General features: G+C 53.4%; 1 protein-coding gene across 2 annotated transcripts in view; it reads right to left on the bottom strand.

Moving 5' to 3' along the window:
* The window catches only part of Septin9 (septin 9), a 217,609-nt gene that overhangs the window by 172,516 nt on the left and 31,501 nt on the right, over nucleotides 1–13,592 (bottom strand). Inside the window, exon 1 of one of the 2 annotated variants that reach the window (XM_037201314.1) lies at nucleotides 10,543–10,592. The exons of the other annotated variant lie outside the window; for it this stretch is intronic. Coding sequence (XP_037057209.1) covers nucleotides 10,543–10,561 — 19 coding nt within the window. The 5' untranslated portion in view covers nucleotides 10,562–10,592. Of the gene's footprint in view, nucleotides 1–10,542; nucleotides 10,593–13,592 lie in introns of those variants that run through there. 2 annotated transcript variants of the gene reach the window in all.

Below are 13,592 nucleotides of genomic sequence, written 5' to 3'. Positions count from 1 at the left end.
AGATCTGCGGCACCCACATAAAAAGTCAACTGGTGTGCAGCTGGTATGCGGGGAGATGGAGAGAGGAGGATCCTGGACTCACTGACCCGCCAGTCTAGATGAATGGGTGAATTCAGGCCAATGAGAGACTGCCTCAAAAAACAAGGCAGATGGTGGCTGAGGTTGACCTCTGGCCTCCAGTCCCAAGTGCACGCACACCCACAGGCAGGAGCATGCACACACATCCCACACACACACACACACACACACACACACACACACACACCCACTTCACCAACTCCTCTCCTTTTGTAGGATTCTCAGCCACCAAAATAAATAAAATTTCAGTCTGACATGGTGGTAAACCTGGCCTTGGGACACAAGGTTGAAAATCTTAAAATTCCAGTCCAGCCTGGACTATAAAGAGTCTGTCTCAACCCCCACTGAAAAGATGGGGGGGGGGATAAGAGGAGGGGAAGGAGAGGGGAGAAAGGGAGGGAGGAGGAAGGGGAGAAGGAAAGAAATTCTGACCACTCAGAAAGATTAACTTTCTGTTCTCTACATAGAAAATCAAACAGGTCTCGGTGAAGAAGCAGAGCCAAAGAAAGTCACAAAATGTTACTTTGGAGAGGTGACAGGTTAACTGATACTCTTCTAGAGTCCGGGCTACTTCTTAATTAGCTGTTTCAAAGGCACAGTCTAAAGCGCCGTGATCCCTGCGCTCAGCAGGCAGAGGCAGGGGGTCCACACAGAACTCTAAACCAACCAGTAATACAGAGTGGGACTCCAGCTCAGAGCTAAACAAATAAACAGAACAGCAAACTGTAAACTCTCCCAGTATTTTTACTGCTACTGTGTGCTGAGGAGGGAACTGAAGGGCGGGAGGGGTGGGGCGCTCAGGCACTGAACTTCATGAACCCCAGTCCTTGTAAATCCTACCTTTTAAGAATTGCTTAAAAATGGCTGGAGAGATGGCTTGGTGGTTAAGAAGAGCACTGGCTGCTGCTCTTCCAGGGACCAGGGTTCCGTTCCCTGCACAGAATCACACCACCTACAACTCTCGTTCCAGGGGATCCAGTGCTCTTCTGACCTCTGAGAGCACCAGGCGCTCCCGCAATGCAGACCAAACCCTCATGGACATAAAATAAACTAGATAAATCTAAAAGAGAATGCTTTAAGCATTTAAGTACACAGTTTGGATTCTGTTTCCTGTTGTGCTTTTCAGTTCTGTCCATCATCTATATTGAAAAGCATTCCCAGGGGCTGGCCGGGGAGATGGCACAGTTAGTTGGTCGACTGCGTGACACAGAAGTAAGAGCACCTGAGTTTTAGATGGCAGCGCCCATTGAAACCCCCAGCAACCAGGGAGGCAGAATCACGAGGACTCCTGGGGCCCACTGGCCAGCCTAATTAGCAAGTCTTAGGCCAGTGAGAGAACCTGTCTCAAAAAACAAGCCAAGGGCTGGAGGGACGGACGACTCAGTGGCTAGGAGGGCTTGCTGCCCTTGCGGAGGACCCAAGTATGGTTCCCAGCCCCCACACTAGATGGCTCACAACCATCTGTAACTCTAGCTGGGGATCTGGCCTCTCTGGCCTCTGTTGTACACTTATATGTACTAACACACAGAGAGACAGATGTAAGCACACACAATTAAAAATAATAAAGCAGGCAGTGGTGGCGCACGCCTTTAATCTCAACACTCAGGAGCAGAGGCAGGCAAATCTCTAAGTTCGAGGCCAGCCTGGTCTACAGAGTTCTAGGACTGCCAGGGATACACAGAGAAATGCTGTCTTGAAAAACCAAATAAATAAATTAGTTAATTAAAAATAATTTTTAAAGATCTTTGAAAAACAACCACTTGTATTAGGGTTCTCTAGAGGAAAAAAATTACAGAATAAATCTATAATACTGAAAGGAAATTTACCAAAAATAAAAGCCAAAGGCTGGAGAGATGGCTCAGAGGTTAAGAGCACTGAATGCTCTTCCAGAGGTCCTGAGTTCAATTCCCAGTAACCACATGGTGGCTCACAACTATCTGCAATGAGATCTGGCACCATCTTCTATATACATAATAAATAAATAAATCTTTAAAAAAATAAAAAATAAAAAATAAAGCCAAGTGTGGTGGTGCACGCCTTTATTCCCAGCATTCAGGAGGCAGAGGCAGGTGGATCTCTGAGTTTGAGGCAGCCTGGTTACAGAGTGAGTTCCAGAATGGCCAGGGCTACACAGAGAAACCCTGTCTTGAAAAAACAAAAAGAAGAAAAGGGGGGGGGTATTTATTAGAATGGCTTGCAGAGGCTGTTGGTCCAGCTTGTCCAGCAATGGCTGTCTCCCAATGGAAGGTCCAAGAATCCAGGAGTTGTTCAGTCCGTGAGGCTGGATGTCTGAGCTGGTGTTTTGTAGACAGCAGAATCCTGAAGAAGTAGGCACTAATGCCAGTGAAGGAATGGACTTGCCAGCAAAGGGAGGGGAAGCAGGCGGAGAGCTTCCTCCTTCCATGTCCTTTACACAGGCTGCCAGGAAGAAGGTGTGCCCAGACTAAAGGTGGATTTTCCCGCCTCAAAAGATCTGGATGAAAAGTGGGTATTTCTTCAAATGATTTAGTTAAGAAAAATCCCTCACAGGAGCCCAGCTGCTTGGGTTTTAGTTAATTTCAGATGTAGTCAAGTTGACCAGAATAGCCAACATACCACCTGAGAAATAACACCTGAGGTTCACCTTTGCCCTTGATGATGTCCATGCACGTTTTTATTCTCTTTCTCTCCTCCCTCTCCCTCACTCATGCACACACGTGCACACACACACACACACAACACACCACACAGAATTAAACCTTTCATTACGAATCCCTCCTGGATATTTGGAATAGCACATGCTTATGAACAATGCACATACCCAAGGACCACAGCCAACTGACAAGGGTCCACTGGGAAGGCTAACGGACACAGGAGAAAACCCTGGGTATTGAGATTTACCAGATCAGACACTGCTAGCACACCACAGAAGAGCCATGTGTGGCTGCCCAAGTCACCGGAGAGAGTCTGGGTCTTCATCATCACCTTGATTGGACTTGGACTCACCAGGAGACACACCTCTGCCTGCCGGTGCCCTGCCCGCCCTTGCCCGCGTCTAAGTCGGCATTTTCAGAGAAGTTTAACTGAGGGACAAAGATCCACCCTGAATGTGGGCAGCACAGTCCAAAGCGCTGGAGTTCTATTGCACAAAAAGCCAAGTGTGGCCGGTTGCTCCCAGTTCCGCCATCATGACTCCTGCTATGACGGACTGGGCCCTCAGGCTGTGAGTGTGCCAATGCAAACCCTTCCCTTCGGAGGATGCTTGTGTTAGGCATGTTGTCACGGCAACAGGAAGGTAACTGACATGCAGTTTCGCTTCACCTTGGGGTCATTGGATTACAACACAGGGATTCCACATAGAGAGGAGGAGATAGAGGACCTCGTGTAGAGGCCCTGGGAGGACGGGAGGAAGACCGAGGCCAGTTAACGTGCAGGAAAGGCCAGAAAGCCATCACCAACTGGGGGGGGGGAATGAAGGTTCCAGAAGGTATCACTGCAAAGTAACCAGCCAGCAGATGACTGACCGACTGTCAAGTGGTGTAGTCTGTCACCTACAGCCGTTACTTCTCCAGGCCTGGGCTCAGACTGGTCAAAGGAAGCAGAGAGTCACTTCCTGGAGGACAGATGACCCACAGGATGAATGAGGTGACAGGGATGGAAAAGCCACACTGCACCCAGCCTCATGGCCAGTCCCGCAGGGAATCAAAGACAGTGGACAGCTGTCCAACACCAAGCCAGCGTGGGGGTCACTTGGCAGGTTGACAGACAGTGCGGGGAACTTTCTGTCCACCTTAGTGAAATGCTGTGCTGATGACCTTGTGTGGCTTTGGAGACCGCCACAAGAATGGCAAGAGTCACCATTAACTACCTGAGAAATGGACATGCATGCAAAAAGCGCCAGGACAGAGAAGGGATCCAGGAGGCAAACGGGGCACTACAATTTACCTGGAGAAACAAACTCCAGAGCGTGGCAAACCAGGCGCACACCTGTAATCCTAACACTCAGCAGGTGGAGTCCAGAGGATTAGGAGTTCAAGGCCATATGAAGCCTGGGCTATATGAGGCCCTGTCTCAAACAAAACACAAAGTTAAACAACAGAAGAGAGAGGGAGGAAAAGGAAAAAGAAGGTGTCAGGACAGCTGCAGACACCAGAGCCTACCAAGGGGGCTCACACCTGAAATTCCAGCAGGCAGAAGGCGAGGCAAGGTTATGAGTTCAGGGAAGAAATGGTATTAAAGCCAGTCCCGAAGACGGCTAGAAGCACCGTACCGTAACCATGAGTGCAGCCAGCTCTGCAGCCTCAAGGGTTACACATCACCGTGGAGGGGATCACTGTGAGAGTCTGTGAGGGAAGCCAGTGAGAGCAGTCAGACGTAGGACGTCTACTCTGAAGAGCCGTTAGGGGATGGCTTTGAGTCACCCTGGCCATCTGAATGCCTACGGAGGGAAGAGCGGCGTGACAGAGACATTGCAACCCTGAAAGCATGTCTACACCTCAGATAATTAAACGATACAATTTTCACACATGTGGGAACAGGCAGGGAAGGAGCATAGAGTGTTACAACCCCATAGGGTTTTAAGTTTCCCATTCAATTTCCTGTTCATGTTCAGAGAAAGTCCACAGCACAAAAATCAACACAGGCAACAACGCAAATAAAACATAATAGATTAAAATGGTCTATTTCAGAAAGCATTTCCAAGAAAAGTGAAATAAAAAGTTAATGTCGGGGTCCGGTAGTCAAGACTGACCCACAGCCAACAGGAAGCCCTGCCATCCAGAGTGACTCACCCAGCATAGCTGAGGTTTTACCACACCTTGGAAAGCGGGGAGCAGTGTGATGCCAGTGCTGGCGAGAAGTCACCAACCCTTCGTTCAGGCTGTGGTGCATTTGGGCATTGTTCTTCCGACACCTTTGCAGTGTCCATATGACCCAGAACCCGCTCAGCAATACCCACCCACTCTACTCCACAGAGCCGAAGATACAGAATTATTGGTGAGTTTTACAGATGACTCTCCCAGACCCCTCTGTGACGAGTGGCCATGTCCCTAGCACGCCGGAGGGTGACCAGCTTTGGATGTAACCCACTTACAAGCAGCTTGGGTTACAGGAGCCTTATCCCCGTGCTGGGATCTGATCCTCTCACAAAGAGCACTGTGAAAGGAGGCCCTCAGGATGCAGGTCCCACTGAGCTCAGCACAAGGCCCGGGCAGCCGCCAGCTCACCCGTGCCAGCCTTTCCTGGTAACCACGCTCACCTGGAACTCAGCTCAAACCTGGGCACAGCAGCCACTACTCCTGAGTCAGCGGCTGCCCAACACGCCTGGCCTGGAGGGCCCTGGAGCCTGGGTACAGCACTCGAGCGGGTCTTCTGCTCTTGTGGCCACCCTTTGCTCAGATGTGGTGCTGGGGAATCAGAGTGTGCGCACAGCCTCACTGAAGGTCTGGGAGGGGTGAGGAGGAGACCACTGTGGCAGACAGACTGCAGCTGCACTGCCACAGGGAAGGCTGGGATTCCTGCTGGTCCTCTCCTCAGATCCTCAAGGGTCAGGTGGGTTGGGGTGGCGAACCTCAGTTCCAGAGAGCCCTTCTCCACCCCTTATACCAGCATTCCAAGCGATACTGAAGGTCAGGGTTTGACTGGTGACTTGGGACCCTGCCAGGGAAGGTCTGGGTCCAAGGGCCACCCTGTGACCTGAAGCTGGGATTGGCTTCCCTGTCTCCTGTTTCCTGTCCTGAGGTCTCCGGGCTGCCAAGTCAGGCTTCGGGAACCAGGTCAGATCAGTCCCTGAACAAAGCTTGGTTGTTGCAGATCTGTGAGAGGGCCACGGACAAGCAAGGCTCCGGGGGCTGCCACCCGCTCCGGTTGGAGTGGCTGGGTGTCATCTTCACCATTGGCTGCAAGCGGACCCGGACCCAGGGCAGGGCTGGCGAGATAAGACCAAGAAACTGGGCTGGGAGCAGAGTGCCCCTCAACCCTCGGGCGCTGTTACTGAGCCACCGGGGAGCGTCAGAACGGAGCCTGGGCTGAGCAGCACCCAGCAGGCGCTTCTGGAGTGAATGGTACAGAGCACGTGGAAAATAGAGGTCAGGAACTTTGGGAGTCAGGCCCCTCGACGCTCAGAAGGGCTGTTCTGGAAAGGCTAACTAAAAGTTCCTGGAGCCAGAGCAAAGCTATGCCTTCAGAGACCAGCCACTACAGACACTGGACCCCCTGCAAGCCTGGTTGCCACATGACCTCCGTGCCTGACTACAAACGGCTTTCAACGAGGGCTGATACCCACCAAGGAGGACTTCTTTTAATTGGCACTTTGGGATCACATGACGTTGTGGCAGTTCCTGTCAGGACTCCGAGGTCTCTCTAGGAATCACTCAGAACTGTCCTTCTTGTCTTTGCACAGGCCCCAGAGGGCTTCACCAGGCACTGGTTCTGGTGATTCCCCCATAAATCTCTACAGCAGCCAAGAGCTGAGCTGTTTTCCAAGGTAACAACCCAACAAACAAGCCTAAGATAGGGCATGAGTCCCCTCTCTCCTAGCCAAACATTCACACTCCTTGGGCCCGGGTCTCTCTCTGGTGCCCCTGACATCCCCAGGAGATCCACTCAGCATGTGCCTTGGGGCATGGCCCCGGGCTGGTCTGTGCTAGACCTTTCTTATCAAAACCATCTTTAGCAAATCGCAGAGCCCACACAACACTGCCCACGGACAAACATGCGGAAATGGCTGCCTCCGGGTTCCCGGGTTCCATGCGTTTGGGGCCCGGCGGCCTGGGATGGACAGGACAATCTGAGAAGGCAGCTGAGTGTTCAGCGGGGAGTGTGCCTTCCACGGTTCCCTACAGACACCCACCTGAGCCCTTCAGGCACATGGACAGCCCGCTGTCTCACTAAGCCAGCTGCTCCTAAGAGCAACCCCCTCTGTCCTCTCTGCACCCACCCTGGTGTAAGCAGGTCCCACAGGTTTCAGGCAGAGATGGGTATCGAATACTCCATCCGGTACATTGTACTCTACTCTCTGATGGTGAGGAGCTGGGGAGTGGAAGGCTGGAGAGAGGAGGAAGCAGGGGCACGTGGGTAGATGGCTGACCGTGCCTGAACTTGCCTTCCCACCTCCCCAATGGTCTGGGCAGGGCTGGCTCCTGACTGGTGCTCAGTCAGCTCTCTTGGACTAGGGGCCTCAGGAGCTGGGCAAGTGTGGGACACAGCCACAGACTAGCTGCTGGAGGAGGCGACTTTCCTCTCCAGCCCAGGACGCTTGGATACACCTGAGCAACAAGCTTGACCATGAGGAGGCAAGAGGTGGCCTGGGCAGGCCCCAAGATGCAGAAGGAGCAGAGAGAAGCACGTTGTCACCCAGTCCGCTGCATGCCAACACGTGGGTAGCTTACTCAGAAGTGACCTCAGAGGGTGCATCCCGTGCCCTTCCAAAGCCCCAAGAGTGCTGGGCAGGGGTGAAACCCGCCTTCTTGTGGACCTCCTAGGGCTGAATCCCTGCTCAGTGGAGCTGGCAAAGCCAGCCACTGCTTTGAGAGTCACCTGAAAGCCACAGGAGTCCCATGACAATTCCAAAGCACACACAGAGATACACTCGCCCATTCTGGTGGCTCATGGCTAAGCCCCCAGCCTCTGCCACTAAAGATTTCCAAGAACTCCAAGGGCACTGAGGGGAATTCCAGGACTCTCACAGGTTGTGAGAAGCCACGTTCGGAACCCCAGAAAATGAAAGGAGAGGCCTGCGGCCAGCTCCAGCACAGAGGGCACAGAGGGGCCTTCAAACCATCGCGAGTGGAGGGGAGTTGAGGGAGGCCCTAGGTCCCCCTGCAAAAGGTAGCACATGACCTCTTGGCCCCTCCTAATGACTTAGGCAATAATGCCTAGGGTAGCAGCTAGAGAGTTAGAGCAGGTACTTTCTGGAACCTGCTGCTGTAGGAAATCACTGTCACAACCAAGCATTGTCCCTGTTTAACAATGAGATGTACCCCACAGCACCTGGACTTAATCCCAAGAGCTTCACAGAGCTTAACGGTCCACCTTTAACCACTGGGGCCACACTGCTACAGCCCGCCACTGAAACAAAAGGGAAGATGTGTTCAGGAAGAGCTGGGGCTCTGATAGGGCTGCCAGAGGTCCCCCAAGTGCCCTGCTTCCTACAGCTTCCCACCTGGGAAGACCCTTTTTATCCCCACTGCACCAGACCCCTTATTCCTGGAGGTCGGGCTCAATTTCAGACACTCCAAAAGCCACACCCTCCCCTCCTAGGGTGCTGTCCTGCTTGGGGGGGGTTGATAACGAGCTGGTGTCCTGCCCATATCTCCCCCCCACCCACCAGCGGCAAGGCAGGTTCCTGCCAGCTAAGAGCTTGTCCCTGTCACTGCTTCTTACCCTCCGGCCTGACATAAAGCAGATTGGTGGCTGTACATTAAACCATGGGCTGGGTCACTCCAGACAGGCTTCTCAGTCCTCTCTTGAGAGGTCCAGGAACGCTCCCAGCAGCTCCCTGACCACAGCGTGGCAGCCAGTCCATGGCGTTTCAAGTTCATGAATATTGGGTCTAGAAGTGGTAATTCCACTCAGTCTATGGGAAAAAGCACAGACTCTCCTGGTTGCCCTTGGATTTTCAGATCCTGCAGAGATTTTTAAATTCTTTGCTACTTTGCTTGACTTTCTTGGGCGATGGCTGTTAGAGCCAATGTGACTTTGGCAAGAGACCCCACTCAGACCCTACCTACTCCAGGAGCCCGGAGGACACTGGTGTGGGGCTGAACCCTACTACCCTCCCCCATACAACTGCAGCCGAGTGACCCAAGCACCCCTTGGCACACTGCCAGGCAGGGAACAAAACTGGATGTGGTCCAGACCCTCCCTCTGCCCATCCTCCAGGAGCCCTGCCCCTTTAGGTAAACACAAGGAAACAGGGAGCTTGCTCGCTTTTCTAGGGGCTGTAAGCTTAACTTCTGCCCAGCTATCACAGAAAGTTTCATCTTTGAACAAAAATTCACCTGGCCAGGGTTGGGTGGGTATAGGAGAGAGAGCAGGGCAAGTACTGGTCTTAACACCCTCCCCAGAAACTCCAGGCTTACCCTCCCCATCCAGACTTGCGGGGGTGGCTTTCTGGAGTTTTGCAGTAAGCCAGGCACCTGTGAGCTGGAGGACCCGGGTACCTCAGTGTCCAGACCCACCAGTCAGGAAGTGTGAGGAGCCACGGGCAAGGAGAACACAGCCGTTGGCCATCCCCAGGCCAGCCAGAGAACCGGGAAAGGGCCCCAATGCCCACAACCATTCCAAGCATCTGGAGCATGCTGGGGAGGGAGAGGGGCAGTGCCAAACCTGAGCACATACCACCTGGAAGCCCCCTCCCCCCATCACATCAACAAGTTCTCCTGAAATAAGCCAGTGACTGGGGGCCAAGTGGCCAAGGTAACAGCTAAGGACCACGAGCTACTGGCCCAGAAGATTGTTTCTTAGGGGACACTAAATGACCCTCTTTTAGATGAAGTCAAGTCATTTGGGTTCCTGAATATGGAAAGTGAGGAAACAGAGCATGACCTCAAGGCAGGGGGATGGCCCAAATGACCTCTTCAACTCTAACTCAGTCTCCTGATTCAGAGCTCTTATCTTAAATGAATTCACCGGTTCTTAGCAGAAAGCTTCCTGTCCAAATAGATTAGGAGAGGAACCTGAAGACGAGGTTTGTGTGGTTAGGGGAAGAGGACAAAGGATCCGGCCTGGGTCACAGAAAAATGAGTGGAGAGCAGGGTTGCCTCAACCAGCTCCAGCCTCAGGTGGCTGTGTGTGAAATGGAAGCGCAGAGTAAGAGCAGAGAGCCCTGCGACCCCCCCCCACACACACACACATACTACACTCTACCTGCTAGAGTGGCGTTGGCATGCTAGAGCACTCATGGCATCCTGAGACCCAGGACTGGCCCAGGCCTCTTGGGACGGCCCCGTTTGGAGACCCTCCTGTGCCCCACTGGGCAAATGACAATAGGAGTTACCGCCAAAACGAGATGCTGGGGTTGGTCCAGACCCTCCATCCAGCCCCACCCCACCAACCCAACAGACTGCAGCCGGGTGCCTCAAGCGCCACCTGTAAGTCAAACATTCCACCGACAGGGCGCAGAGGACGCCTCCAGAACTCTAGAGTGAGCCAGCTCTGTCGGGGACAGCGGAAGGGAACCCTAAGCCAAGAACAGAAGAAACTCTAGCGGCGCAGAGCGCAAGAGCCTTGCATGTCGGCCTCCCCCAGGCCCTGGCGGCCCCGGGGTCTAAGCCTAGAGGGTGGAGAGCAGAGCTCACGCGTGGAGCGCCCCACGACCCCCATCTGTGGGAGGGCTCTAGACTGTCCTGGGGATACAACATCCGCAGGGCTGAGGCACCGGACCGACTTGGTTCCTGGGTGGCCTCGCCCACTCCGGCCACCAGCGCTCAGGTGACACACGGCAGGTCCCCGACGCCGACCCTCCCACGCGGGCGCGGCGCCCACCTGAGTAGGTCTTCTTCATGGTGCCGCCGTGGCGCCGCTCCCAGGGAAGTGTGGCGCGAGGCCCGCGGGGCGCGGCTCCCAGGTGGCTATCCGCCGGCCGCCGGCCGGAGGCGGGAGGGAGCACAGGCCGCCCCGCCCCGTCGAGGTGCGCGCCCCGCCCCGCGCCCCCACGCAGGTGCGCCCCGCGCCCGCGCCACACCCCCCTGAAGCCGAAAGTTACTCACCGCCACTTTCCCGGGGCCGGCGGGAAGAGGAGGCACCCGGGCGGCCGCGCGGCCACCACAGGACAGCCGCGGAGTGCGTGGGGCACTGGCTTAGTGAGCCGCGCTGAGCCACCCACGGTGCCACGCCGGCCGCGCTGGCTGCCCCGATGGGCCTGGCCTCCGTGTCCTCGTCCAGAAGGAGGCCGCCTTGGGCCTGGTCACCATTTCTGCCGCATCTGACATTCAAGAAGCGTCCACTCTGCTTGTGCCTGGCTCTGTGTCTCCCTGTAGCAGGGCCCCGTGCCCGCCCCTTCCCACCCCACGCCACCCCTGTGTCTCTACACAGGGGAATCTGGAACTCTTCAGCTATGCGCGGAGTTTCTTACTTTCTAAAAAGTGCAAGCCTGTTATCTCAAAACTTTGAAGGCTGAGGCAGGAGGATCACCACGAGTTTAATACCAGCCTGGTTATACAGTGAGTACCAGGCCAGCCAGAGGTATGGAGCAAGATCCTATCTTTACAAACAAAAAGGGGGGGGGTGTGCCAGGCAGTGGTGGCGCATGCCTTTAACCAGCACTCGGGAGGCAGAGGCAGGCAGGCGGATCTTCGAGTTTAAGACCAGCCTGGTCTACAGAGCAACTCCAGAACAGCCAGGGCTACACAGAGAACCCTGTCTCGAAAAACCAAAAGGAAAAAAAAAAAAAAAAAACAGGGATGGGGTGGGGCTGAGAGATGGCTCAGTGGTTAGGCACTTGCTACTTAACCATAGGGACGGGAACTGCATCCCCAGCACCCACTCGGTGGCTCACAATTTCCTGTAACTCCAACTATAGGGAACCCAACACTCTCTTCTGGCCTCCACTGGCACCAGCACACATGTGTGAGGATTCACACACACACACACACACACACACACACACACACACACACACACACACACGGCTCACACAAGATGGCTCACGGATTAAATTCACTTGCTCCTGGGTTCGATCTCAGGAACCCACAAAGTGGAGGAGCCAGCTGCCACAAATTGTCCTCTGACCTCCACATTACCTTTGAGCTGTGGCATGCACGCCCTCCCAGCACACATACATGCTCACACAGGTAAATAAACAAGATGTGAACAGATTAAAAAAAAAAGAATAATAAAACAGAAAGTAAAAGAAAAAGAAAAATCTTTCCATATAAAATGTTCTTTGTGTTGGTTTTGTGTCTGTGTGCACGCGCAGGAGAAAGTGATTAATTCTGACCGGAGGGTGTTGAAAGCGGTCTACTGAGGCCATGCCAAAGCAAGGCAACACGGCTTTGGAGAAGGCGAATGTGCCAGGTAGCTACGGTGATGGAGGCGCAGGTTCCGGGCAGCGGGCAGGGCGTGGTGAAGCCTGGGGCGCCACTGCCTCACCGACTCGCGGCGCTGGCAGGCAAGGAAGCGCGGGAGTCCAGGTAGGGGCAGGGCTGCCCTGGCACCGTTCTGAAAAACCCACAGAAGAGTTACGTCACCCAAAATCCCCTTCCCTTTTTCTTTTGAAGGGAATTGCCACTTCCCGCCTGAGTGTGGAAACGAAAACCGAGAGTGCTCAAAGCCGAGTTCTTCCCACCAGGCTCCGCTCCGCCACTAATCTGCCCCCCACCCCCACACACACAAAGTGTCCCATTCCAGTTACAGCATCAGGGGCCTCCGGGGCCCCTGCCCCCTCCCTCATCTGAGGACCTGAGTCTCCTGAAGCCTAGGACACCTACAGAAACCTATTGGATACTGCATTGGAAAAGGCTGAGGGGATAGATCTGAGAGAGACGAGGTTTCTACACAAGGGACTTTTGAGGAGGGTGAAGGCACCACATTTCAAGTTTTTGTTTGTTTTGTTTTGTTCTGTTTTTCAAGGGTTTCTCCGTGTAGCCCTGGCTGTCCTTGAACTCGCTCTGTAGACCAGGCTGGCCTCGAACTTAGAGATCTGCCTACCTCTGCCTCCTGAATGCTGGATTAAAGGTGTGTGCACACTGCTAGGCTATCATTTTGAATTTTTTTTTTTTTTTTCCTGGAGCTAAGGACCAAACCAGGGCCTTGCACTTGCTAGACAAGTGCTCTACCACTGAGTTAAAATCCCAACCCCTCATTTTGAATTTTTATTTATTTTTATTTTATTTTCTTAAGATTTATTTATTTATTATGTACACAGAAGAGGGTGCCAGATCTCATTACAGATTTGTTGCACCTTGTGGGTGCTGGGAATTGAACTCAGGACCTGTGGAAGAGCAGTCAGTATTCTTAACCTCTGAGCCATGTCTCCAGGCCATTTTGAATTTTTTAAGTGACAGCTTTTTTCAATGTGGGACATATTCACCACCTCAGTGAGTACAGTACTGCAATCTCCAATGGTGATGGCCACACACCACTATAATCTTCACAGGACATGCTCTTGGGCCACCGTCTTTAAAATGTCCTTTCACTGTTCAGTTCCTCTGCCTGCTGAGTGTCTGTGACCTTCACCTGCTTTCTTCACAAGCCAGATTTTGCTGTGATAAATGAGGGTTATGACATTTCCCACATCTTGCCACATTGAGCTCATGATTACTAAGTGGTATTAAGGCTGAGTGTACACAACTTCGATCCCAGCACTCTGAGGCAGATTTCTGAGAGTTCGAGGCCAGTCTGGTCTACATAGTTCCAGACAGCCATAGAGACATACTGAGTCTCTGTCTCAAAAAAAAAGGTGGGGGGGGGCGGGAGAAGGGAAGAAAGAAGGAAAGAAAATTGTCTACGTGGCTCTGATAAAACAGGAAGAGCATGGCACTGGCTTTGAGAGCAACGGGAAGAATCTGAGCGGCCTGAGGAAGTTGGGACCTAGC

The sequence above is a fragment of the Peromyscus leucopus genome, chromosome 8b (genome assembly GCF_004664715.2).
Source record: "Peromyscus leucopus breed LL Stock chromosome 8b, UCI_PerLeu_2.1, whole genome shotgun sequence".
Taxonomy (NCBI): domain Eukaryota; kingdom Metazoa; phylum Chordata; class Mammalia; order Rodentia; family Cricetidae; genus Peromyscus; species Peromyscus leucopus.
This window is presented reverse-complemented; position numbering and strand designations above follow the sequence as displayed.